Genomic DNA, 26,968 nt, shown 5'->3' on the forward strand with positions numbered 1-26,968 from the left:
GTGGAAGGGGTTGATTGAAAAGCGGGCGGTCCGCGATAGGCGTGGATCTGGCGCAGAATGTGGCGGGTGCAAGTGAGGCTGGCGATGCGGGCGCTGTACAAGCTGGTGTAAGCGACTCGAGTGAGGCGGCTGTCGCAAGCTGAACCGCCGGTGAAGAGGGCGAGCTCATAGTAACCGGATGCTCTCCACTGTGCTTTTCATTGCACACTCTCACACTTGTTATGTTCGAATCAGTTTTGATTAAGGCACCGCAGTTTCTTCCTAGGCATCGCCAGGCCACTTCACCATTCTTTAAAACCCTGTGCTGCATGTATTTTACATTATTAAATACTATATAGGGTTTGCTCGTTTTGGTTTTCAGCGAGCATGATAAATAAATAAATAATATAAAATAAGTTAGGATAATACAATTTCAATTAAAACAGTAGTGCCATACAATCTCAACAACAAATAACAACCAATAAATCAAGAAGAAGAAAATATATATATATATATATAAAACAGATTTATTTATATTTGTAATTGTTATTAATCGATGGAGCACTCATAGAAAATTGGAAAAAAGTATTTCTCCTTATCTTTCACTTAACGAATCTATTAAAGTGTGATATTGGCCTTGAATACATACTCACTATTTGATGGGTTGACACCAAATCTTCTCTTTTAATTTTTTAAACAAGATCACATGATATTTGCCGTACTAATGTAATTAATTGTGAACAGTGCCAGAAAAGCACGAGTTCTTGTTGTTCAACGTCACACATCCAAAGCCACCGTGTTAGTCATCGGGACATCCGACGATTCTGTAACTAAACAAAAATTAATTTACACAAGACTTTTTTGTCTAGTCGAGTAAAGTGAAAATGATCGCTAAAAACTCCTATGATATCGTAAAGACTTGACGGTTTTTACTTTGCATTAGGTTCATCGATTTTCATCATAAACTTATTACAATTTTTGAAAACTAGTAAATATTTTGTAACTATGGAAAACTTTATTTTTAATTTCCTCACACAAGTGGTGCTGACAACAAGAGTGCAAATATTTTATAATAGATAAGTGCGTACTTTAAAAATTATATGTTTAGAACCTTCAGTGTACTAACTGAATCCTGTCGTACTAGCGCTCCAAACTACAATCACCCATTTTCCATTTTGTTTCTAGATTAGTTAATAAAGGTGATCAAACAGGATAAATGGGGGGTTACATGACTAAAATGTGAAGCCCCGATAAATAGGAAAACATATACAGATGGAGATGGTTTGAATCTGTCAAATCGAAATGAAGTTGTGAAATTTAAGGTTATGTTGTCTTGTGTAATATTTGTGCGGGGTGATACTAAATACGAAATAACCGGTCCGGCAATAGCCTTTTGCTTTTAAAACAAAACCATATAACTTACAAAATATTCCTGTGTTATGTTATTGAGTAGTTACTCATTGCAGTAATATACAGGATAAGATAGCCAAAAATCTTTGATTTTCAGTCAAGCATCACAGAAGAAATAACAATTTGGTTGCAGGTTTAACAATTTACTATTTGATGTCCCATTATTCAGAGATAGACAGACCAACCATGTGATATGCATAGCGTGATCATATCAAGTAACTGTGACACTAACAGGTAAATATTTACTTAACTAGCTTTACATAATTTCTTTATTTTTTGAATGGAAAATGCTTTTAGTAAGTGAATAGGGAGCAGAAAAGTATAATTAAACAATTATAAAGAAGGGGTAGACTTTAATAAGAGGGCCTACACTCGTAATTAGGTTGTTTTTATAAAATGTTTTGGTGATTTTATCAAATTAATAATTTGATATTAGGCTACAATTTATTTAACATAATATATAATTTCATTTTATCAATTATATTACTATAATTTTTTATTTAAAAAATAAACAACATGAAGTAACTAATTTTTGGAGAACTTGAAAATGATGATGAATATGAGGAAATTATGTGAGATAACTATCTAACTAACAGAACTAATTCTGAAACGGGTTGAAACTAATGCCTCCGGCCAGCAGTTTGGGTTAACAACCAAAGATGCTCTTGCGATGATGGCGACGAATGAAAAACATCCCTCAAGGTAGTACTTTTCAATAGACCTAACAAATCTGAACTATGAAGGGTCTGATCACAAACATCTGAGAAATTTAAGTTGCTACCACTTTTTATCTCACCCTCCCCTCCCCCAATTTCACCTCAGAGAATTCTATAAAATTGTTTTCAAGTTTTTAAAAAAGGGTCAGATTCAGGGTTGGGAGTGATTTTTGAAAAACTAAATGTAAACAAGGGTTATATGATATAAAATCTAACCCTTTTTTCTTAGCCAGTTTTGAAACAGTAGGCCTATCTATAAACATTCACAGCAAATTACTGCAAGATATCTGCTATGAATCCCAGCACTATTTTTCCTGTTTTACGTTATTTTTTTAACTTATTTGGTACCAGTGTTCATGATTAATTTCTTTTTATTTATTATAAAAGATACTTAACCCTCCTAATCGGCAGCAACTCATTTTGAGTTCCTCTAGGTTTACTTGTTATGTCAAACGACTCATACTGTCGCTGTGTCATCTCTGACGGTTGTGTGATGTATTTAATCATCAAAAGGGGCTTTAAACCTGACTAATGTGATATCTATGTGTTACCATTGAACGAAACTATCCCAAATAGGTATTGAAATTTCTGATAAACCTCATACAAATTACCAGGAATATTTGTGTAATGTGTAGTCTAGTTCAGTATTAACATTCTAAATACTTTGGCAAAAAATCAGTTTAGAAAAACCTTTGCAAATCGGCCAAAATGGGCTTACCACTACGTTACTATATGGCCAGTTGGAGGGTTAACATCCTGGCACCTGCGTATGGTTCAGGTCTCGTTATTTAATTATAGTATTTAACTCAGTCATTGTAATTTCTGATTCAAACTTTCCTGTTATTTATTGATCATTTTTAGTTCATGTTTTGATTTTGGGAGTAGTCTTAGTAAAGAAATATCTATTTTTTGTCATATTATAAGCGAGTCTGAATAGCAAATCACAGTTGATGTAGTTGACTATTGGTAGTTTTTCACAATGTGTGTTTTGTGAGTTCTAATTATATTTTTACTACATACTTTTTACAAATCTAGGCCACTTTGTGTATGTATTTACTTCAAAAAGTACCACACCAAAGCCAACTACTTAGACTAACAACCTATATAACAATTCTGTTTACTTATGTCCATGAGGAAATGGACGTGAAGAGTCACTGAATGCCTGAAAACTATTTCTTAAGTCCATATTCGTTTACTAAGTTTAATTTTCACAACTTTAGCCAAGGCAAAATATTAAACCTTCTAGAAACTTTAAACCAACGTAATCTTTTAAAGAGTGAAAAAACCTGACCATTTTTGGTCGGATTTGCAGCCTTGTACTCTACTAATAAAGAGCTTTAATTTGATGTTCTACTCAACCTATGCTTTTTTAATTTAACTAATTTAATTTTGTTTTGTACAACAAATAAATTCTTGATATTATAATAAACTGTTTAATTTTCTCAATTAATTGAAGTTATTGCACTTTTAGGTAACAAGACACAAGGAAAACCAGCAATAATATATTTATGAACTTAAAACATCCAGAAGAGGAAAATGATTAATGGAGAATCTATGCCAAATCACTTGCTTTCGAGGAATATTTTTGAATACTGTGAAAGTAGCAATTATGGAACAAGGTTAGAAAACTATGTTATAAGATTGAAACAGAAAAGTTTACAAGGAAAGGTTGTCCCAGATGCTAAAGAAACTAAAAAATACAGTTTAGAGGAGCCAGAAATGTATTCTTCTGAAACCAGACTTGAAGATGTGATGGAAGATTCTTTGTCTAATTCAGTTACAGATGAAATAACAGAAGAACACCTGATGCCTGAAGTTCAGCTTAAAGAGGTGAGTTCAAATAGTCTTTAATATGTAATATCCTCGTTTTCATATTCTTTGTTTCTTTCATTTGATATTTTATTAATGAAATTAGAATTTTATGGAATAAAAGAAGATTCTTTGAAAATAATTGAACTTTATCTGAATAACAGAAGACAGTTTGTTTCAATCAACAATAAGAATTCAGATTTAAGGTTTGTTAAGATGGGTGTTCCGCAGGGCTCAGTTCTTGAACCGTTCTTCATTGTGGCAGCCATGGTTGGATGGAAATCCAATGTCATGGCTGATGCAGTTGTTTGCTATGCCGATGTCACAGCACTACTTTCCAAACACCTAGGTATTTCAACTTTACAGGCGATTTTGAAATCAGCTCTTGATAGTGCAGCAAGTTGGTTCTTGGCCAATAACCTTCTATGTAACTACGGAAAAACGATCACTTTTAATATGTTTATCAAAAATTTAGAAAACAAGTAAAACTTTTAGGCATTCACATTGATTCAAAATTGAATTAGGGAACACATATTGATTTTGTATGTAGGAAAATTTCTAGGGTGAGCTATCTTATCTGGAAATTAAGAGATATCGTTTCAATTGAATACCTTAAAGTAGCATATTTTAGGCCTTTTGAGTCACATTTAAACTATGGCTTGCTTTTGTGAGGATATTCCTCCTTAGTCTGTGACATTTTATTGATAAAAAAGTAATTCGCATAATGCATTGGGCTGGCCCTGCGGAGCATTGTCGCCCCTTGTTTATTAAACTTTTATTAAACTTAAAATGTTAACTGTGGTGAACTTGTATATTTTCAGCATAGTGATGTATGTAAAAAACAACTTAGATGAATTTGTCATCATAGAAAATGTACATAGTCATAATACACGTGTAAAAAGTAAAATTGACACCCCAATGCATAAATTAACAAAGACTGCCAAATCACACAAACTGTGTGGTATACACTTTTTCAATAAATTATCACTATCTGCTAGAACTGCGCCTATACGAGTAAGTATGTTTAGGACTGGAATGTACAGTTGGTTGCATAAAACTCCATTTTATTCTATAAAAGAATTCTTTGGCTTTAAGATTACTGTTGATTTGAATTAGGCTAATATAGTTTTACTGTTAACTTTAATTTTTATATAGTTTTAAGATAGTTTTATATAATTGTTACATTTATGGACGAAACCTATTTCATTATGTCTGATCAATGGTTAACCCTCCGTAACACGCATGACGTTGAGTTACACAATCACACGCGCGCGGAGTGTGACTCCACTATTGATATATTTTTCATTTTCTTAACAAATCCTAATTCTATGAAGATTTTGTAAACCTTTTTAGTATTTAAACATCTAATTGTGTGTTTACACATGCTTTTTTAATTTTGGGTGGGTGTATGCTTGTGTGTTTTGTAATAAAAATACGATCAGTTTTTATGAAGAATTTAGTTTATTCATCTAAAACTAACATTATAATTGAAAAGAATCACATGTTTAATTTATATAAATGATAATGATAAACATTATTAGCATAATAATGAAAGTAAAATATGATAATTTTAATTTAAAATATTGTAAAAGTTATGTTTAACTTAGAAAAATTGGTGTTGAATGAATAACGTCTTACCAGCAGGTCAGTCTTTGCCTTGTATTTCTAGTACTTATTCATGACTAAACAATAAATGTTCATACTTCCTATTCAAGGCTTTACAAGTACAGTATTTTTACAACCAGATAATTTATAATTAACGAAATGTTAAATCTATCAAAAAACAAAATGCCTTGAGTAAAGTTTTAACAAATGTTGTTCAGTTAGAATCTGAACCTTCTTCTATAATTTGAACTTTGGCATTACAGTCCCTGCACACATAGCTTTCAATATGTTCCATACACACATATTTGTGGCATCCCTTACATGTGAATCGGATTGGTCTGTTCTTTTTTCTGTCACAAAAGCTACACCTTCCATGAGTTTTCTCCCTTTGATCCAGTACATGATTTGATTTGATTTGGTTGAGTTGCTGGCAGTCCCAATATTTCCCCCAGACGTAATCTTATTGACGTTGGGATGTTTGTCTTCGCAACTCTTGCTCTGATGTTGTCATCAAGTAAGTCTTTGGCCAGTGTTTTAAGAAAATCTTTTCTCAGCAGGTTGGTGTTTCCACTGTTGGCCTTATGTATTACATAGGCATTGATGCCTCCAATGTTCAAAAATGAAAAAAATACCACTAATGTCCACCTCCTGGTTATTCTTGCAACTGAATACGAGCACTTCATCTCGTCGACTTTGTCTACACCTGATTTTGTTGCATAAAATGTAATAATTGCTGGTTTGTGCACTTCATTATTTTCATCAGTTTCCACTTCATCTCGTTCGTAATGAAGTGTTGACAGGGCCAAGACCACCTTGTTTTTCTTCGGTTTGTAAGAGGCAAATGTGGTATTTTCTCTAAAAGCGAAAACACTTGAATCTACTGGGCGATTTTTTACTTCTTTCATGAAGTTTGGGATTCCCCTTTGGTTTTTTTAAATTGTACCTACAAGAGTAAGCTTGTCATTTTCCAATAAGTCTTGGGCTAAAGGTATTGACACAAACCAGTTGTCACAGGTTATATTGCAGCCACTGTTAGAGATTGGGCGCACAAGACGTTTTACGATTTCATGTGATGAGTTTCCGCATAAGTAGGGTCCTGGTTGCTGCCGCCCACAGTAAACCTCAACATTGTTTGTGTAGTACATCTTAGCATCACACAAAGCAAATATTTTAAGACCGTATTTGGCGGGCTTGCTTGGAATGTACTGTTTAAAACTACAACGCCCACGGAAAGCATCCAACATTTCATCGATGGTTACTGTTTCAGATAAACTGTAATGTTTCATGCAGTTGTTGTTAAATTTGTCAATAAGAAATCTCACAGCTGCAAGCTTGTCTGTAGCTTTCCTCGTACCTCTGGTCCTATAATCATCAAAGCGCAAGTATTTTAAAATGAACTTGAATCGGTTAATATTCATTGTCAGCCTAAAATATTCTATGCCTGTACCATCAGTACGCCATAGGTCCTCAAGTCTTGTATGAGATAGCTTCATGGAGCCTGCAAGGAAAAGCAGCCCTAAACATGCCTTCAAGAATCAGAATCAGAAATTTATTGTCACATAACGTTACATAAATGTAGTAGATAAAATCTACAATGAACAGGTGACTCGTCCCACAAGTCAACAACAGTTATGTCACTTGCGTCTCGGGGTCTGGTAAAATTAGGGCGTTGGCTAGAAATATAAATGTTTGTACATCTCACTATCTGCTGTAACATTTCATCGGTAAAAAATAGCTTCAGTGCGTCCAAAGGGCTTTCAGCATTACGTGCATCTGCATGAACGCCAGGTAGATGTCGTAGAAGATCACACGGTCTTCTTCTGACCCTCCAATTTTGATCCGGTGTCATTCTCCACACGGTTCCATCGTCTGCGACATACAGGTCATTAGTAATAGCATTATTTATTACCTCATTGCCACGAATGTCCTGGCCATTATCCTCCTCGTTTTCAAGAACAGCTTGGTTTAAAACTGGCTCATTATCACTGCCTTCAGCTGACTCCTCACTCAGTGAATTGTGATCGCTTTCTTGAACATTTTCTTCTTCTGACAATGTCATCCGGTGCCCCAATTTCATCTCCTAGAAGTCGAAGAATTTCTTCTTCATCTGGTTGATGCATCTGAAACCAAATAAGAAGTATAATACAAAGTAATTAGGTACAAAGTTCTGAAATACATATTTATTGGTTTGAGAACATCTTTTATGAGTAAAACAATACTCAGGCTATAAAATCAAAATTACAGATTATATGTATCGAAAAAACTTGTTACTTACCTTAAAAGTACTCCGGTTATAGGTTGAACGTGATGAGAGATGACTCTAATGATGAATGCAGTGTAGAACGCCGCGGAGCGATACTCCGTTATATCAGATAATGAAAAGAACGCATGCGGAGCGTCACTCCGCGGGGATGTTCTCAATGTTACTGCTCAGTCGCGACTGAACGTACACGCCCCAACAAGCGCGCCACGTCTTTCTACAGATGGAGGGGGAAGCTACACGCAGGCTCAAGGCTCAACCCATTCTGACCACTATTCTAACAACAAATATACCTACTTGCGGAGTGTCGCTCCGTGGCGCGTGCAGTGGGGGGTTAATAAAGACTATTTGACTATTTTACAGGGCGTTGTTTCAACTGTGAGTTGAGAATGATTATGTATGTCTTGTAGCGAGTTTTCTTTACTGGTGTATGCTCTCAAAAAAAGCGTATTTTCATCTTTTCCCGTATCACTCTTCTTCAGTCTATTCGCTTGTTGGATTATTGGAGATGTTTCTGTTTGGTTTAGTTTGTCATTAAAGGAGGTTTTGTTGATTACTCCTGTGTCATCTGGTGATGTTCTGTCTTGAGATCGTGCTGTAACAGTTTCAGTCGGGTTTAGTTCTTTATCAGAGGAGGTTTGGCTGGCTCCTGTGTCAGCAGGTGGTAATTTCTCTTAGGGTCCTGGTCTAAAAGTCTGTCAGGCTTAATTTTTTATGATTGGAAGTATGGATAGATCCTCCTATGCCATCAAATAATGATGTTAGGCCTTGGGATCATGCATTAACGATCTCAGTCAAGTTCAGATTCCTATTATTTAAGAGTTTGCTGTCTGTTCCTGTGTAATTTTGTTGAATGTTTACCACCTTGTCAATATTTTGACTCAATATTATGACTATCATGATGAATCTTCTATATTCAATGGTGATTTTGTATACATACATGTATTATGTGCAGAACTGCTTCCAAACTAATAACACAGAACTATTTCCAATTTATTCGAGAAAATACATGATAAAATCACACAGATTATTTGACCTTGGCATTAATCCAGGGGATATCAGTCCCTAAAGCCATCGATACCACAAATTGTATTACTGATTCATGAAGACAAATACTATTTTATTAATTTTATTTTATACGAATTGTAATATGTAACAATCTTACTATATACTAAGCAAACTAATCTAATCTATTAGTCTTAACTATATGGTGAATTTTAAAACAACTAAACTTATGCATTAACTGTCTGAAACATATACCAAATTTTCAGGGTGAGGAAGACATTTCACCATCAACTCAGGATATAACAGTGCACGATGATTCTGACTCTCCGCACTCGAGCGATGAAGAAGGTATGCATTGAAATTTTTGTTTCCAAAGTGATTATTTCATAGGCGTTTTAAAATATTCTAACAATTGCTCTGCTATGATTATTCTCACATCAAAATTGTAAGGATAACAGGATTTTGGACATTTGCCATCGTTATAGGTTATAAAAGGTATAACACATTTTGAGGATTGGAATCCTCTTCGTCAGGTGGGGGAGGTATTAATGCATACAAAAATAAAGAAAAGAAAGAAGTAAAGAAGGGAAAGAAAAGGGTTCAAACATACCCAAAAGCTGCTTAGAGTCCAGTCCAGGCCTTGTCACTAAATAGGATATAAGTCCCGAGCACTAATCTCAAGCACGAGGATCTCAATCATACATCACACTAGCACAAGCTACATTGGGATACTAACAAGGATGTCGATGTTGGCTCTTTCATCAGCATCGCATAGTGTCATCTGATAATGGGACAGGAAGGCGATGGTCAGGAGGGGGAAGGGGTAAAGGTAAGCCGCTTCCTGCCCTAAGTTTTGGTCTTAGGCCTTAGTGTCATGGCGCGAGTGCGAAATTTTTTGGATGAGGTTTGTTTGATTGTTGTAATCTTTTTAGGTTTCCTAGTTAGTTCTTTTTTTAAATATTGGTACCCAAAGTACCCCGGTCTAACATCAACCGAAGGGTGACTTAGCAGTTGGTCTGCTAATTTTATATGTGAAGCCTATAAGTTTGCATTTGAACAAATTCTCGTCGCGGTTAATTATGTTTGCGTCATCCCATTTCATGTAATGATTTTCAGACCAGCAATAATGATCAATTTTAGATTTTTCCACAAGTCCTTTTTCTCGTATTGTTTTTATGTTCTTTAATTCTCACATTTAGTGGTCTTTTTGTATCGCCTTTGTATTCCATATTACAAGAACATGTTATACTGTAAAAATAGTTTTTTGAGTCCTGTGTGCCATTTTTTGGTTTGGTTTTTACCAGACTGTCTAAGAGTGTTTTGTGTTCTAAAAGCGGTCCTAATATAATATTTCCTTCCTACTCTTCTAATTTTCTTTGATAATCCCGGCACATAAGGGATCAACATGTACGTACATTTTTCTTTATTTTCATTCTCTACTTCTGGACTTTTCTATTGTTTCTTTTTCACTTATTTATGACAGACTGAGGGTATCCCTTTGAAAATATTTGATTCAGTGTTTTTGATTTCTTCTTTTAACCCATCTTTTTCTGAGCACAAGCTCTTTTTTCTGTCAAACGAGTATTCTTCTCCTTCTTTGACATATTTTTGATGGTTTGATTGAAAATTTAGATACTGGCCAATTGGGTGTTTTCTTATGATAAACTTTCTTAGGATGTCCCTATCTCACTACACACACATCCAGAAAGGGGAGTTTGTTTTGGACTTCTACCTATATTGTAAGGCAAATGGAAGGAGAAAGGCTGTTAATGTGGGACAAAAACTCGTTAAGTTCAGTGTCTTCATGAGGGAAGATGACGAAAGTGTCATCCACGTATATAAACCAGATCCTCGGTTTGAACTGAGTTGAAGCCAATGCTTTTTGCCCAAATTCTTCCATTAAGATGGTGTAAATAAGGACCAAATTTATAAAATAAATTGCCGGAAAGTATCTAACAATCTGTATACACATAAATTTTGAGTGATATTTTTTATGTCTGGCTATAATGAGGAACAGTTTATCATGTATATTTTATACTGATCTATGAGTTAAAGTAAAAAAGTTCCTGGTATTTGTCAATGAAAATTTATTGAACAAATATGTACACAATGCACACTATTTCTAGAACACAATAAATTTTCTTATCTGTGGTTGAAGTGGAGGGACGCCAAGTCTGTGTTATTATCTATGTTTATGGGACCTTCATCAAAACATTTATGCCTCTATTAAACTACCATTTTTATGATTGAATCTTTTCCATATTCTTTCTTTTGCAACTCAAACATCATCTGGAAAATGGAGAATTTCCAAGCACAACGCAAAATTTGATATTAGCACATTGCTGTATAGATGACATATGAAAGATTTCGAAAATAAACACAGTGCTTTAACTCTTCTTAGCAGTATATAGTGAATGAGTTAAGCTAATGGTAGCAGACATAGTCAGGATGATGTATAAATGGATACATGCTAAGTTAAGGGTTAATAGAAACTCCCAGCAGATTTCAACAGAACAGAAAGGGTACCAAAAATGGCTTGTGTTATTACTAGCAGTGCTGCCATTCGTTTGAGCAGAAATTTCTCGTTTAGTGAGGCTCTGCTTGAATATAGAAACTATTTTGGTAACTTTTTGACTCTGCCTTTTATCTTTATTTATATTTATTTCACAGGGTCAGTGAAAAGCCCTTATATTTTTGGAGTATCTAAATGAAACAAAAGTAATTTTTCCTGAGTAAATGTTATTATGCATCACAGAAAAATTAGACAACTTAGTGTTTTTATGGATTCAAAACATTAGTGTGACCATTGTTGTAAGAGCTTAAACCAAAGCCATATTCATTAGCTAAACTCATCTCGGTATACCTGCGGTGGCTAGTACAAATGCTTCCTAACTTCATTTCGTAAGTCATCACTTGTGACATATTTCCAATACTGTGACTACTTATATGATAAAATTTCATAGAACATAGTCAGGTGTTGTAAAATCTGGGCTTCTTGGAGGCCAAGGCATATCACAATTAGAGAACCTTATCCAAATCCAATTGGAGAATCTGTAATCATGATTTATTCTTTATCTATTGTCTGTAGCCTTTATACTTGACGGAAATCGGCATCTAACGAGCACTTAAATTATACATGATGGTGTTTCGTTTAACAGGTATAAAAGGATACTATGCACATTATATAATACACTGAATAGTATCTGTTTACACTAATTACATTATGAAACATGATGGTTTTTGAATTTACATCTGAAATGCTATGTTAAGGGTATACATGGAAAATTATTTTAAATGAATTTTTTGCTTTTAATATTTTTGAGAAAAAGGTTGATAGAGTAAAACAACTTATACATCTTCAGTATTAAAAATTTAGTCTAAAGTCATGTGTCACATTATCATATTTACATTTAAAAAAATATAAGTTGATTTTCACATGGCAGTTTAAAATATCAAATTAAAGCATTTCCTACTCAACAATAATCAGCAATGATTCTGAAGTCTATTGATATCTGAATAAACGGAGAAACATGAGGGAGAATTTAAAACTTATTGTTAATTATAAAGTAGCAAATGAATTTAAGATAATTTTACTGGTGTTTGTGTGTGAAATCAGCTGAATTTATTTTTAATATGTAATTTCTCTGATTGTCAGATTTGCACTTGTCAGAAGATAACCTTGAATCAGAAGGGGAGTCACAAAGGCCAGAAAGAATCAAAATGTCAAGAAAAAAAGATTCTCTCAGGATTGTTTCTCAGTTTCGAAGGAAGATGTATCCTTGCCTTTACTGCAGCCATGTAGCTAAACTCAGAGTGGAGTTGAGGGAACATATGAAGTCTCATAATGAACACCCATTCAAGTGTTCAGAGTGTGGTAGTGTGTGTTCAAACAATGGCAACCTCAAGAGGCATATAATGATACATACAGGAGAGCGACCGTATAAGTGTCCCTATTGTGAACAGAGCTTCAAAACCAACAATCACATGAAAATTCACATCCTCAAGCACACTGGCGAACGTCCACACAAATGCGATAAGTGTCCTGCGACTTTCACTCAGGGGGCTCATTTGAAAAAACATTCTATGAGACACATTGTGAAAACAACGTTTAAGTGTCTTTATTGCAAGTTTTCAACTAAAGACCAAGCCGAGTTAAAAGAACACTCCTCCATTCATTCGTATAAAACGGGAAAGCAAAGATTTCAGTGTTCTTTATGCGAATACAGTACAATGCATGCGGGGCATTTGACTCAACACATGGTCAAACACAGGAAGGAAAGAAACTTTCAATGTACAGTGTGTGGGAGTTGCTATAAATCCGGAGATCAACTTAGAAAACATTCTATGATTCATGCGGAAGAGAAAAAATATAAATGTCCTACTTGCCAATACACTACTTCACACAACAGTAACTTAAAGAAACACGTCTTATGTCACAGCAAGGGCCGCATTTTTTGCCCGTCTTGCAATTATGCGTGCAGGACACAAGAGGAATTTGAGAAGCATGTAAAAAAACACAACAGGGAACTGCCTCACTCGTGTAGTGTTTGTGATTACAAGTGCAGCCAGAAGTGTAGACTAGAAGTTCACATGTTGAAACACAATGGGACTGAACCGTATCAGTGTGAGGTGTGCCAGTTTACTACGACCAGACTGGGAAATCTGAAAAGGCATTTATTGAGGCATACGGAGGAGAAGTTATACAAATGTACAGAGTGTGAGTATATGTGTAATTATTCTTGGACTCTAAAAAATCATGAACAGATTCATTTAGCAGATCCAATATAATTTATCAGAAGCGTATAGTGCTCTTTGTAAAGGGCAACACTTCACTTTACCATCTCACTTCAACGAGAAAATGAAAATAAAAAATTGTTTTAGCTTGTAATTTTGAATTTGATTAAATGCAAAGACCGAATGAAGAGAAAGCTTAAAGCGTTAACTGTATTCTGTATTTAAAAATCTATGGAACATGAAATTTAAGAAACAATATCTTTATGTTAGGTTTTGATAGACTAAATGTATTAGTTTTTAGTCTGTAAGACTAATCTGAAGGGTAAAAAAATGTTTAATACTGATTCTGAAATAAAATATATATACACACACACATCATATATACATTACGTGCTCTCCTGGGGCTCGAACCTGGATCTCTTAATGGCTGGTTGTAATAGTTGCATTATCAAGTATAGTTGTGTATCTAGAAATAAGTGTCTTAGAGCAGTTTTACATTCTGTATCTGCCTCCTGAATCGGTGTTGTATTGCTAAATATGAGTAATTTTTTAAGTAGAGGAAACTTGATTTATTAATGTTATTTATTATTTGTTATTGTTATTTTTACTAGAGAGCAATCACTGCTGGTTGTGATGAATTGCCTGCCGATGCTTTAAATAGGTTTCACAACACACCCGAGCATTTATTGTTGTTTCTCTTGGCAGAAAGTCTACTATCAGAAAGCATTTCCAGTGTCAAAACTGTAGCTATGATTTTTCCACGATGAAGTTTCTACTTGAATTTTCATGGTTTTAATGGGGAATTTGAATAATGTTACTCACCATATGTAATCCGTGTTTGACCACCGGGCTCAATATGTCTCAAAAACCCATCACCATCCTTATCATAGACCAAAAATTGATAAAGAATGTGCCAAATGCTTTGTTTTGTGCTCTTCTGTTAAAAGTATTGGTACCTATCTGGCACACTTTATTGGGTAAACTTTGTTAACATAAATGTGGAAAGTTAAATTACAAATCTTGAATCTCACAGCATTTTTGAAGAAGCTAATGTAGTGGAATAGTGAAGAGGATGTTTTTGTGAATGTCCTCCTCAACTTTTTTGTCATATTTTAATTTATTACAGTAGGCCAGCCAGATTATTCATCATGAACATTTGTCCTTCCATATTAAATTAAAACATCAAAAATCATTTACGTACATTACGTCTTTGCCATAATCTTAAACAAACTGATGATGAATTTCAGTAAAATACACTATTTTTTATATTTAAAAGCCAAATAACAGAGTACATTTCTCAATCTGCAGGGTTATTGATCGGTATGGTGATAGATAAAGCGCTATACCCACACAATCAAACCAGCAGAGACGTGAAACGATATAATGGCAAGGTGGGGGATTGGCCTAAAGTGGCTACCTTGAACAGATGTTACGTAACAGCCTGCATGGACTTAAAGCACAATTAGTTTAAAAATGACCCTCTTTTTTGTTGTGATACATATATTAGTATATACTAAATGACAGATTAAACTGAGCCCTGAAGCTCAGAATACAAGGGAATAACTCACCATTTTAATGTTATTTGTTATGAGGTCTTTCCAGAGATTAAGATGAAGATAGGTGGAAGAGAGAAATTCTTGGCAACTTTTGGTAAAAATGTTTATATGTTGGATTAATAATATTGCCTCCAGACTATACCACTTAGGTGTATATTTGACTTTGCTGATGCAATTTTGTAAGATGGTAATAAACATATATTTATTTATTTATTTTATTAACTTTAGTTTGGATATAAAATATACTCAATTAAACTTTATTATTAAACAATTTAAAACTCTATAAATAAAATAGAAATGCTTTAATTTGTAAGTGTCTTGGAGTATATTTACTGTTACTCAGAGCAACTTAAGTCAGCAATGGTTTAAATAAATTTGAAATACTATGAAGCAAATAAACATATAATACAGTACAATTTCTTATTAATTAACAATTAGAGTATAAGAGTTCTTTTCACTATTTTCATTTAATTTTCTGATGAATATGATAAATGTATATTTTCTGGTAGTTTTCTTAACCAAGCTTTTTATTGTTTTATTTATTAGCAAGCTCCAAGGACTGTGAAAGCACTCAATAATATTGTCCTTTAGTATTTTGTTAGTTTCTTCATTCATTTCTGACTATATGGTAGGAATTAAAGGATAAAATCATTGTTTAATTGGTATATAAAATTACTCCCCCTTGCAGAGACTTCAATTTAGCAAGCTAATTTTCAAGAAAATATATCTCTGGTTCTTTGCTTAATAGTGCAAATGTATTAGAATAGTAAGAGTATGGTTGATAGTCCCCCCAGGAGGGTTTACTTTTGGCTGGCTTATACCTTTCGGTTGAACTTGCACTAGCAAAGGAAAAACTGGTCACTTACATCAGAACAACCCCACGGATTTCCAGGAGCAGCACATCAATAATAAAAAAGATCAAGATATTGGTGTAAAAAGGATGGATCGATAGGTCTAGTCTACTGTAGAGGATGATTGTAGGAGTGGGTGGAGCTCATGTAGTGTTGAAGGCTGCTAGCCTAAACATGAGGAATTACCTTCCCCTACCTACGTTGAGTGGAAGAGGCTGGAACAGAGCAAGCCTCTCCTTTTACTAAGGTAATGTGACTAAATTGGATGCTATCCCTCCTCAAGTGATCTCAACACACAATTCTCGTAACAGGCACAAAGGTTCATTTAGGATGAAGTGCAATGAGGGGTTTCCTCACATTCTTGTTGTAAGTGAACAAAATTAAAAGGGTTTGGTTGCTCTTCTTTACTCCATATTAGAGGTGAAATAAACAATCTTCTCTTGTGTGCCACATTTATGTGTATGTGAGTTGAACTTGGAATTATTTTATTTTCTTTTGAACGAGCAGTTATTTCATTTCCAACTTGAGTAACCATGAGCCTGGTATCTAGTAGAGCATTAAACGTTCTATCATAATTTTGACATAAAGGATCTTTTTTTTTTTTTCTGAGGGAAGAGGACACTTTGTCCCCGCACTTAGTCCTAAAAGGACCTTTGCGCCTCCCTTACTTTAATTTGTGCCCTCAAAAACCAATCAGATTTAAGGGCTCCTGTTCTCTGATGTCCTTGGGGCTGAGGAGATATGCTCCCAAGTATCTTTTCCTAGTCTCTACGATGGCAGGACAATCCAACCAAATGTGCTCTGCTGACTCCTCCTCTTCTCCACAGAGTCTACATTCGCTGCTCCGACTAAGGCCTACCTTCAAAAGGTGCTTCCTCAGAGGGCCATGTCCTGTCAACATTCCTAATATCAGTCTTATATCCTCCTTATTCTGGTCTAGGAGAGCTATCCACCCTTTTGCATAAGGAGAGATAAACATTTTGGATATTCTTAAACCCGAGGCTCTGCTACAATTCTTGTATCTTGTCCTCTTTTCCCAATCTTTAACCAGAGCTTTAATGTTGGAGAAGGATATCCCACAACCTGGCTCAGGCCCCACCAATGTGGACTCTGCTCCCTTTTTGGCGAGGATGTCCGCTTTTTCATTCCCATGAATTCCTTCATGACCCGGCACCCAACCGAGTGTTACTCTGTTATTTGTTGCTAGCTCTGCTAGAGCATTCCTGCATTCCCAGACCGCTTTCGAATCAATCGAACAGGTATCCAGTGCCTTCAGTGCAGCCTGACTATCAGAGAGTATTAGGTATGATAATCCTTTTGTCCCCAACTGTGTGAGTCTTCTAGAACATGAATCTATTGCCATGACCTCCGCCTGAAAAACTGAGGCATGTCTTCCTAGGGGCACAGCCATGTCAACTCCTGGTCCATGTATTCCATATCCTGCCCTAGAGTCTAGGAGTGAACCATCGGTGTAAAACTTCAGGACTCCTTTTTTAGGGTAGGCCTCCCTTTTAATCCATTCCTCCCTACTTCCGATAGAGACCGTATATGGTTTTTCAAAGGAGTATTTCTTAACCATAGTATCAGATACTTTGGTTAGCATTTCAGCCTCAGGAAAATTTTCCAGTATCTTCATGTGGCCTTCTAGGGAGGTAGCATTTATTACCTTTGTTCCTAGTAGCTTCATTGCGCTCATCGTAGCTGTTCTCATCACTTCCTGGCCAAGAGGAGTATAACCCAGAACCGCTTCCATTGCTAGTGTTGGGCAGGAGCTCATTGCTCCCGTGATGCTTAAGCAAGCTAACCTCTGAAGACTCTGTAGCCTTCTTGCAGCTGTTGTTTGTTCGACCTTCGGCCACCACACTAGAGCAGCATATGTGACCATTGGTTTTACTATGGTTTCGTAAATCCAATATATCATTTTGGGTTTAAGTCCCCATTTAAATCCAAAGAGTCTCTTACAGGCCCCAAGGGCCATTATTGCTTTGGATGTCTTGTTTCTAATATGGGAGTTCCAAGTGAGCTTCTCATCCAGGATTAAACCCAGATACTTCACTTCTTTTGTTTGGTTAATGCTGATTCCCTCCAGGACCGGTTCTGCTAGCTGGAATTTCCTTTTCCTGGTAAAAGTAATCATATTAGTTTTTGATGGGTTGATCCGCAGACCTTCCCCATGACACCAGTTGCTTATGAAGTTCAGTTCTGTTTGTATTAGGCGTTCCAGCCTGCCTATGTTTTTCCCTTTAATCATAAGCACTAGGTCGTCCGCATAACATAGTAGCCTTATTCCCCTCTTCTCTGCTTTTCTTAGGAGATCATCCACTACCATCGCCCACAGGAGAGGAGATAAGACTCCCCCCTGGGGGCAGCCTTTTTGGGCTGTGATCGCAGCCGATTCGTCCCCGTACTTGGCTTTCACCTGTCTGTTTTTTAGGAGGGCTACTATCCATTTGACTACGTCTGGGGAAACTCCAAAACGTTCCATCGCAGTCTTCATGGATTGATATGCTACTCGGTCGAAAACTCCTTCAATGTCCATAAAGACGCTGACTAGGGCTTCCTTTTTTCCAAAGGTATTCTCCACCTCTCTCACTAAACTGTGGAGAGCAGTGGTGGTTGATTTTCCTTCTATGTATGCGTGTTGTGTGGGACTAAGTGGGTGTTCCAGTAATATTACGTCCCTTATGTGTCTATTTATTATTTTTCCATAGTTTTCACCATGAAGGAGGTTAGGCTTATGGGTCTGTACAAACTGGGTTTTGTTGGATCCCTGTCATTTTTTCGCAAGAACACCACTAGTGCTATCCTCCAGTTCTTTGGTATATATCCTAAGGCAAAACTGCTTCTAAATAGAATGCTAAGGGTATTTAATAGAATATCCAGCCCCTCTTGAAGAAGGGCTAGAAAAACTCCATCCGCCCCAGGAGATTTAAATGGCTTGAACGATCTTATCGCCCATTTAATTCTTTTGTGTGTGAATAGTCTGTTAGACAACTGTCTGGCTTTTGCCACCTCCCGACTGGATCCCCCCCCATATAGAGAATAAGTATCCTCATTACGAGTTAGCTGACCCCCCGGGAAGTGTGTCTCCAGAAGTAGTTCTAAGGTCTCCTTCCTGTTCATTGTTAGGTCTCCATTGTCCTTTACTAGAGTCCCCATAGGATTTGTATGCTCCGTTTGGAGAGTTTTTTGAAGACTGGATGCCTCGGGAAGACTGTTAATATTTTTACAGAAATTCCTCCAGGTTCTTCTTTTATTCGTTCTAAGTTCTTTTTTATATTCATTTTGGGCCTGTAGATAAGGGAGCCAATCGTCTGTCCTTTTTGCCTATTTTAATAATTTCCTCGTTTTGTTTCTTAATGTTTCCAACCTCCCAGTCCACCACGGCACATCCCTTTTCAACCGGTTTTGCCTGGGAGGACAGTTTTTCTCGTAGGCCTTTATTATAGCTTGCTCTACTATTTGTGCAGACCTTTCTAATTCAAATTCATTTTTCTGAAAGGGTCCTATTTCTTCCAACTCTTCTGCCAGGGACTCTCTGTAACCTCTCCAGTTGGTCGATTTAGGAACCCTGTGGGTCACGTATCTTTCCCCTATCTCCTCTATGTCGAACCTAATTGGACAGTGGTCCGATAGTGAGGCCTCCTTGGAGACGTGCCACCTTACTATATTTATGTTCTTGAGTCCTGTAGATAGGGTTATGTCTAGGACTTCTTTCCTATTTCTAGTTATAAAGGTTGGGCTTGACCCTCTATTCTCTAACACTAGATCATTGCTGAACATAAACTGTAGAAGTTCCTCACCTCTCTTGTTTATGTTTGTGCTTCCCCAATACGTATGGTGAGCATTGCAGTCGCAGCTGAGAATGAGGGCCGAGCCTCTGTCTCTGCAGCTCTGCAATAGTCTTTCTATTTCTTTCGGTGGGCAGCTTGTTGACGGGTTGGGGAAGTAGGCTGAGGCTATAGTAACCTCTCAGTCCCCTTGCAGTGAAGCCATCTTCACTGTAGCCGCCACCAGATCTCTTGTTATTAGATCTGTAATCGGAAAGGCTGTTATTAGTTTTGAAGTTAGAATACAAGTTCTTGGGTTTTCAATTGTTCGATCATAAATGAGATTTCCTACCTGAGTTGTCAGTCCTCTGATGCAACCTCTATTGATCCAAGGCTCCTGGATTAGGGCGATATCCAGGCCTGTTGAGATAAACCTTCTTCCCAAGATGTCAGTTGCGCCCTTTGCATGGTGTAGGTTTATCTGTATTAGGCGCATACTTACGCCTTTTTCCCACCTCCCCCAGGTGGTCCATCCCCGTCTCTTCTTTTGGATTGCTTGGAGACTTTGTCCCCTTTTCTTCCTCGAGCCGAGACGGATGGTCCTTTGAGAGAAGGTCCCCTCTTCAAGAAGAGAGAACAGGTTGGTCTTTCATCTTCGACCGCTGCACTGGCTTGTGGAGTAGACCTTTCAGGTAAGGTATGTACAGATTGCTCTGACACCTTCGTGGCCTCCTCCACTTCCATCTCTTCAGCGGTGGTTTTTTCCGTGGTGACCGTCTCAGATTTCTCTGAAGTCCCCTCTTCCCTTGTGGGTTGTTCTGTGTTTCCTTGGTGTTTCTTTTTCAGTCTAAGCTGAACTTTTCCAAACTTGTAGCCGATCCATGGACCTTCCTTCTCAAGTTTGTTCGCTGTAGCGCAGTCGACTGCCAGGGTGAGTAGGACAGACTTCCCCTCGTCGCTTCTCCGCAGAACATTCCATTCTCCGACAGATAGCTCTTTGTTTTGTCCTTTTAAGAGCTTCATTATCTTTTCGGTTGTATCGAGTATACTATCAGGAAGATAGACAGTCGCGATTCTCGCACGAGGGATTTCTTCCTCTGGTACTATCCTTAGACTGGCCTCTTCCCAAGGCTTTAGGGAGTCTTGCTTTCCTTTAAGCCATTCTGCTGTTTCAGTGTTTTCGCAGGTGAAGATTAGAACTCCTTGTCTCCTGTTGATACCGTAGAATCTTGGAGAGTAGGGACCCTCCTGTTCTTCCACGATAGCTTCCAGGATGAAGCTCTGGATCTTCTCCATCTGTTCGGTTGTGAGTAGGGTCTCGGGAAAATTGGAGTGCAAAACCCCCACCCTTATACCAGCTACCGCTTGTTTGTAGGAAGGTTTCTGGGGTTGTCCAGATTGCTCCTTGTGTTCCCCTTGATTTCCTTCATTCTTTGTTTTCTTCCTCTGATGGGCCTCCGGAGTGGATCCATCAGAGTGAGGTCTTTTCGGTTTCTTTCCCTCCTTTTGTTTGTTTAATTTTTTATTTCTTTCTTCTGGAATTGGTTTTAAGGCCAATTCCCTGGCTTCTTCTTGGGAGTACCCTCTTTTTCGAAACCAGACCATGCGTTTCCTGGCGGCTCCACATAACTTAGGCAGTACTGGGAGCTGTCTCTCGACTTTTGCTCCCTCTTCCTTCTGGTGATCGCCCTCCAGTATTGCATCTTCTTCATCGGTTTCGACTCTGACCGAGTCGGAGGCTTTTGGACTTCTACAAGGAAGTCCGCCTGTTTTTTGGGTTTGTTCAGGATTGCTAGGGTCAGAGCCCATCATCAATCCCTCTGTGTTTCGTGAATTTTCATTCACTTTTTGAGTGCTACAAGAGCTCTCTGGTTTTGTTTTATTGTCTTTTAATTCTGTACTCATTGTGTTCCCACGAGTAGCGGAGATCTAAAGGTCACCCCAAGCATTGTCCCGCTCTACTTGGGGAAGGCTAGGTTTACACTGGAGGTCGCCAGGTATCCAGAGTTCGCATATTTACGACCAAGCTCTCCCTTGATCACGCAGCCCTCGGCATATGCTGTTCCACCTTGGCTTGGATACAGAAGGAAATTAGAATAGTTTAAGATAGATTGTTGGGAAGATTACCCGACAGGTGAGAGTAGTAGGAAAAGAAAATTAAAAATTGTGGGATAGTTTAACAGAAAGCCCGCCAGATCAGCTCAGCCTGATCGGAATTATCAAAGAAGACAAGATTTGGATCAGGCAGTTCCCAGGTGCACGCGCACGAAAAGTACAGCGCTTAAGAAGAGAGAAGGTGGCTGTGCGTGTGCTTCGTGGACGCTCTGGCTTGGCACATGTGTTGGGGTATGAAGACCCCGCCACTTCGCACCCATAAAGGATCTTATATCATGAGGTATTCTATCCAAAGAACTAGTTTGCTTTGGCACCTTCACTTCTGTCTCAATACCAGAGATATATTGTCCGATTATGAATACCTAGATTTAGTACATCTCTGCCCGATCTTGGTATATGTTTCCCTGATGACAGGGGCAACGAACTGTACTTTAGCTTTGGTTTTACAGGTGAAGTAACAAATGATCTTTGGTTTTGGAGAATTTTCAAAACAGTTTCCTATATTTTCACAATTCCATCATGTTGTTTTCAACTTTGTTCCCAAAGTGTATTTGTATTGATCGTGATTTATTTCTCATGATCTTGTTTTCTATTTGTTATCATGATATATTCCATGTTCAAGTGGTAATATTTCTTTGTTGTGGTAGGTTAGGTCATGATTAAACCTAGTGACCCAGGGTTTGTACAATCAACATTTAGTATAACGTATTTTAGCTACATACTACATATGCAACGTCTGGTACAAGAATATGTGCTGATATGGGAGGAGGTCAATAGCTTTTCATCTGTTTCACATAGTTTTTGTCACCCTCAGTCAACCTGATGAAGTAACTTAGATCATGAAATTGTTCCCGCCTTAATGTCATATACAGTCAAACCTGGATAACTCGAATATCAAGGGACTTCCATTTTGCGTCGAGTTAGGTTTAATTTGAGATGTGAATTGTTCGAGTTATTATTATAGTTTTATGGAATTTGAATTATGCAGGTAAACGAGATATAGAGGTAAAGAAAAGAAAATTCAAGTTACAAAGGTAAAAGTTATGTTGTATTCCTTACAACCAAGAACCAAATTAAACCTAAAACTACCTACTGTGTATCAAAATGTAACCTAATTGCAGGAAATAGGAAAATGTAAATAATATCTCACTTTATGTATTGAAAATAACTTAAAAGAGATCTATTATGTTCTTTTGCTTCAGACTGTTGGTAACACAAGAGTCAATGATGTTTTCAAGTGCAACCACAGCAGAAAACGCACTGTCTGGTACATCAATGGTTTTTTTATTGGAGTTTCTCAGCATATTGATAGCAATTCTAGCTTCCCTAGGCGTAATATCTTACACTAGTGCTAGCTGTCCTAGCTTAATTATCTTACACTTCTCACCGATAGTCAAAGTTTTAACCTTCCTTTGAGCACTTGTTGTCATTCACATAAATAAAAACACAACCAAAGATTAAGTACAGTACCGTAGCATGTGAAAGATAGATAAAGGACTGGCAGGCAGCAGACAGATGACTCACCGACAGGTCACAACACACTTCTCTAAGCCTACACTGTATTCCTGGGGTTTTTGAAATAGCAAGGTCCAAAGAATTCAAGTTATTGGGGTAGAATTTGACTTGTGGAAGTAAATTTAAAGAGTCCATTTTTGCTAACATGGTGCTAACAATGGTAGAGAGAGTTTTTATCGTAGAGCATTATTTTCGCTCATATGAAATTGGTCGTGCGGGTGGGCCAAGCTTGTCATACACTGCATTACGTTTTCAGGAACATTTCCACAAAAACCCGCCTAGTAATACTGTGATTATTAGTGTTGAAAAATTTCGAAGAACAGGTAGTGTTTTGACACGGCGAAAGGGCTTTTCAGGTCGCCCAACTACTGTCTGTACAAATGAAAACCACGGAAGAGTGTTGCAGCAAGTGTTACAGTCACTGAAAAGAAGCCTAATGCGAGTTTCTCTTGAACTCAGTATTAGCAATATGTCAATGTGAAGAATGTTCAAAAACATTGGTGGTTTTCCCTACAGATACAAACTGGACAACCTTTGAACTGTAGAAACAAACTAGCCAGAGTTCAGTACTGTGCTTCAATGTTAGCAATATATGAAGAACCTGAGTGATGTATGGTTTACAGATGAATGTCATGTGCACCTTAATGGTTTCTTAAACAAGCAGACAACACGTGTCCTTGGATTTGAACATCCTGACATTGTTGTAGAGAGGCCATATCATAGTAAGCGTGTAACCATTTGGTGCGCTGTGTCTGGGAGGGGTATAGTGGGACCATACATTTTTGAAGGCAATAATGGAGACACTCTTACTGTAAATCAGTATCGATATAGGGCCATTATTGATCGTTTTGTGAGAGACCTCAGGAGATTTTGTCTTTCACAAAACCTGCCGTTAAATTCACAGTGGTTCCAGCAAGATGGCAAAACCAGTCACACTGCCGTTAACAACATTGCTTTCCTACAACAAACCTTTGGCAAGTATCTCATCTCCCTTAGAGCAAACTTTCCTTACCCAGCCCACTCCTCCGATCTTACAACACCGGACGCCTACGTCTGGGGAATGTTGAAAGAAAGAATTTTCCGCGAGGACCCACCATCTACCATTGTTCAACTCAAAGAAAAAATAACTATGTGAATTAGGAGAATAGAACAACCCCTATTCATAAAAATGATGGAAAATCTACAAGAACAGTATGAGCGTTGCCCCAAACTGAACGGGGGTCACATTTAACATGTTAATACCCGAGTTTAACCGATTTTTCTTGCTTTGACTTGTATTTATTGGTAAAATCTATATGTAATGTTACTGTGTTTACCATAATAAAATATTACCATTTCAGTAGTGTTTATTTTGGCTAATACTGTATTGTATACTTATTCAGGACTCACTTGTATACACATTTAAGAGATCATTCATTGATTTATCTCTTCTTCAAGGTTGCATTGATATTCCGGTAGGAAAAATTGTTCTTAAAAAAAAAAAACACAGTCTTTATATGAAGCCAGTAGTCTTTATTATTTATAAGCCAAAAGAGAGCATGTCCTTTACGTAATTTCGGCATGGCTTTGATTAGTTTTTCAAACATTTAAGAAATATTACAGTGTCTGTCTCCTGACGTGGTTACATACCTGTCATATGTCAAACCTATCAGGAGCTGGTTATTCTACTCGATCAGGTAATTTATAACTTTTCTTATCAGTTGTCCATAGATAAATTAATCCCTACAGTAGGTATACTGGTTAGGGTTACATTTTTTATTGTTTGTTGAAATTTTCGATGAAGTAGTTTACACTTTTTGTTTTATTTATTTCAACAAAGTTGAAGTTGACCAAATATACAGGCGATCAGTGTATAAAAAAGGTGTAAGTGTGAATGATGTGGTGTGATAACTGTATCGCTCTAGTGATGGAAAGAAAAAGGTTCTACTTGAAAATATCTAGCACAAGAAGTGTAGAAGTTACCTGGTTTTCTCTAGCTTAGGGCTAAAGGTTCCATTTAGATTCCTTTCTAAGTAGAATTTCTTACCTAGTACTATTGGAGTTTGTTATATCTCTAGGAGATCAGGAACAAATGACAATCTTACCTGTGATCGTACCCCTTATATAGCATATGGACCGGCACAGGCTCAGTTTCATCGCTTCTAGCCACAGTGCTCCATCTCTCCATAAGAACGTAAGGAGATGCTTCATAATATAATGGACCTCTATTTAGGTTTGTCAAGGTCTGCCTGTTCAGATATGGTGCTGTTCCTCGAGAACACCCTTCTGTAAACTTAAATGCTTGGGTGGGTTCTGTAGAATACATTGAGCCGAGTCATTCTTTATAACAGCAGGATAGTTAGATAGGATGGCAACGACATAGTGTAGCGGATACAGCGGTTATTGCAAGATAACCGAAACTAGCAACTGGCAGCTGCTTGGATGAGTGTCCGCTGAGCGATCCTGTCCTTGCAAGTAACCTGCCTACCCTGCTATTGGTGGTGGTTCAGAAGTCATCTCTAAGCCTTTGGTCCCCAGGTTAAGTGATATAGAGGGCTTCTGAGCGCTAACTTCGCCTGGTAAAATAAGGCATTATATCACTTTGACTTTGATAGTACATAACATTCAGGAGATGTGTGATGAGATAAACGACTATTTTGTAAACACCAAACCAAATATGACCCACACACTAATATAATACACACACTTATGGTTTTGATAATTCTATAGTAGACACAGACTATTCTGGTGTGGGAACTCCTGTTTCGTTTCACCTGTAACCAAAGAAGAGATCGAGAGAGTTATTGGAAGCTTAAAAAAATAAATCTTTTGAAATAGACTATTTATCAGTGTTTCTACAGAAAAGGGTCGCAACAAATCTATCACCAGTTTTACAACATACATTTAATTTAAGTTTTGCAGCAGGACAATTTCCTGATTATTTTAAAATGAGCTTGGTAATTGCAATTCAGAAAAAGCCTAATTCCGACAGGGTTGATAATCTGAGACCGATTAGCCTCCTTTGGGTCTTTAAACAAAAAGATTTTAATTGGAAGTAAAATCACCCACAACAATCCTAATCAAATTTGTGGCCTCTCAAATAATACTTTCAAAGCATCCGTGGTATTATAATCTGATTTAATTATTTATGCCTTGTTTAACCAGAGTTTTTCAGTTGCTATTATAAAAATGAATATGTGACTCTGGATCAGGTTAATGAAACAAATGTAAGCAAATTAAAGTAACAGTTCTATGGAGTTATGTATTTAAGTACCATGCCTTGTATTTTATCACATCATGGTAAAATATATTGATATGTTCTTGTTAGAGCTCTTCAAAATATCAAACCTACATGGTTATTGCAATTGGCTGTAAAGTAAGTACAATGAGAAATAATATTTGTATTTTTATTTGCTATTTGTAGTATTGAACCGTTGTTTTATCACTGATTTTAGTTTTATTGTCTAAATTGGTTTGCTATTTTACTAAATGTTGTTATGAACAATAATTTATTTCATTTAACGATAAAAATACACAGACAGTGAAGCAATGTGAAACTATCAGACAGATATTACTCACGTTCTTTGTTTAAAGGTTATTTTTGACGATGGAAGGATTGTGAAGGAAACAGGATTTTTTCGGACATTTGCCATCGTTCAGTGAA

The 26,968-nt window shown here is 36.9% G+C and overlaps 1 protein-coding gene across 2 annotated transcripts; it reads left to right on the top strand.

The window, feature by feature from the left end:
- Positions 1-1,247: 1,247 nt before the first annotated feature.
- On the top strand, positions 1,248-26,968 carry LOC124368972 (zinc finger protein 501-like). Of its 2 annotated transcripts, XM_046826553.1 has the most exons (5): positions 1,248-1,623; positions 3,577-3,935; positions 9,051-9,132; positions 12,440-13,501; positions 23,013-26,968. In XM_046826553.1, exons 2-5 carry the CDS (start codon positions 3,642-3,644, stop codon positions 23,021-23,023), a joined length of 1,449 nt encoding a protein of 482 aa, XP_046682509.1. In that variant the 5' UTR covers positions 1,248-1,623; positions 3,577-3,641; the 3' UTR covers positions 23,024-26,968. The 2 variants fall into 2 exon arrangements, with proteins under 2 accessions (XP_046682509.1, XP_046682508.1); XM_046826552.1 differs by lacking the exon at positions 23,013-26,968 and having other exon boundaries at positions 1,249-1,623; positions 12,440-13,891.

This window comes from Homalodisca vitripennis, chromosome X (assembly GCF_021130785.1).
Source record: "Homalodisca vitripennis isolate AUS2020 chromosome X, UT_GWSS_2.1, whole genome shotgun sequence".
NCBI lineage: Eukaryota > Metazoa > Arthropoda > Insecta > Hemiptera > Cicadellidae > Homalodisca > Homalodisca vitripennis.

Bases quoted from the DNA above. Each gene is read 5' to 3' on its own strand.
- LOC124368972 (XM_046826552.1), top strand. From the start codon at position 3,642: ATGATTAATGGAGAATCTATGCCAAATCACTTGCTTTCGAGGAATATT. The intron at 3,936-9,050 runs GTGAGTTCAAAT...CCAAATTTTCAG, and splicing joins CTGAAGTTCAGCTTAAAGAG to GGTGAGGAAGACATTTCACC. The intron at 9,133-12,439 runs GTATGCATTGAA...TCTGATTGTCAG, and splicing joins GCACTCGAGCGATGAAGAAG to ATTTGCACTTGTCAGAAGAT.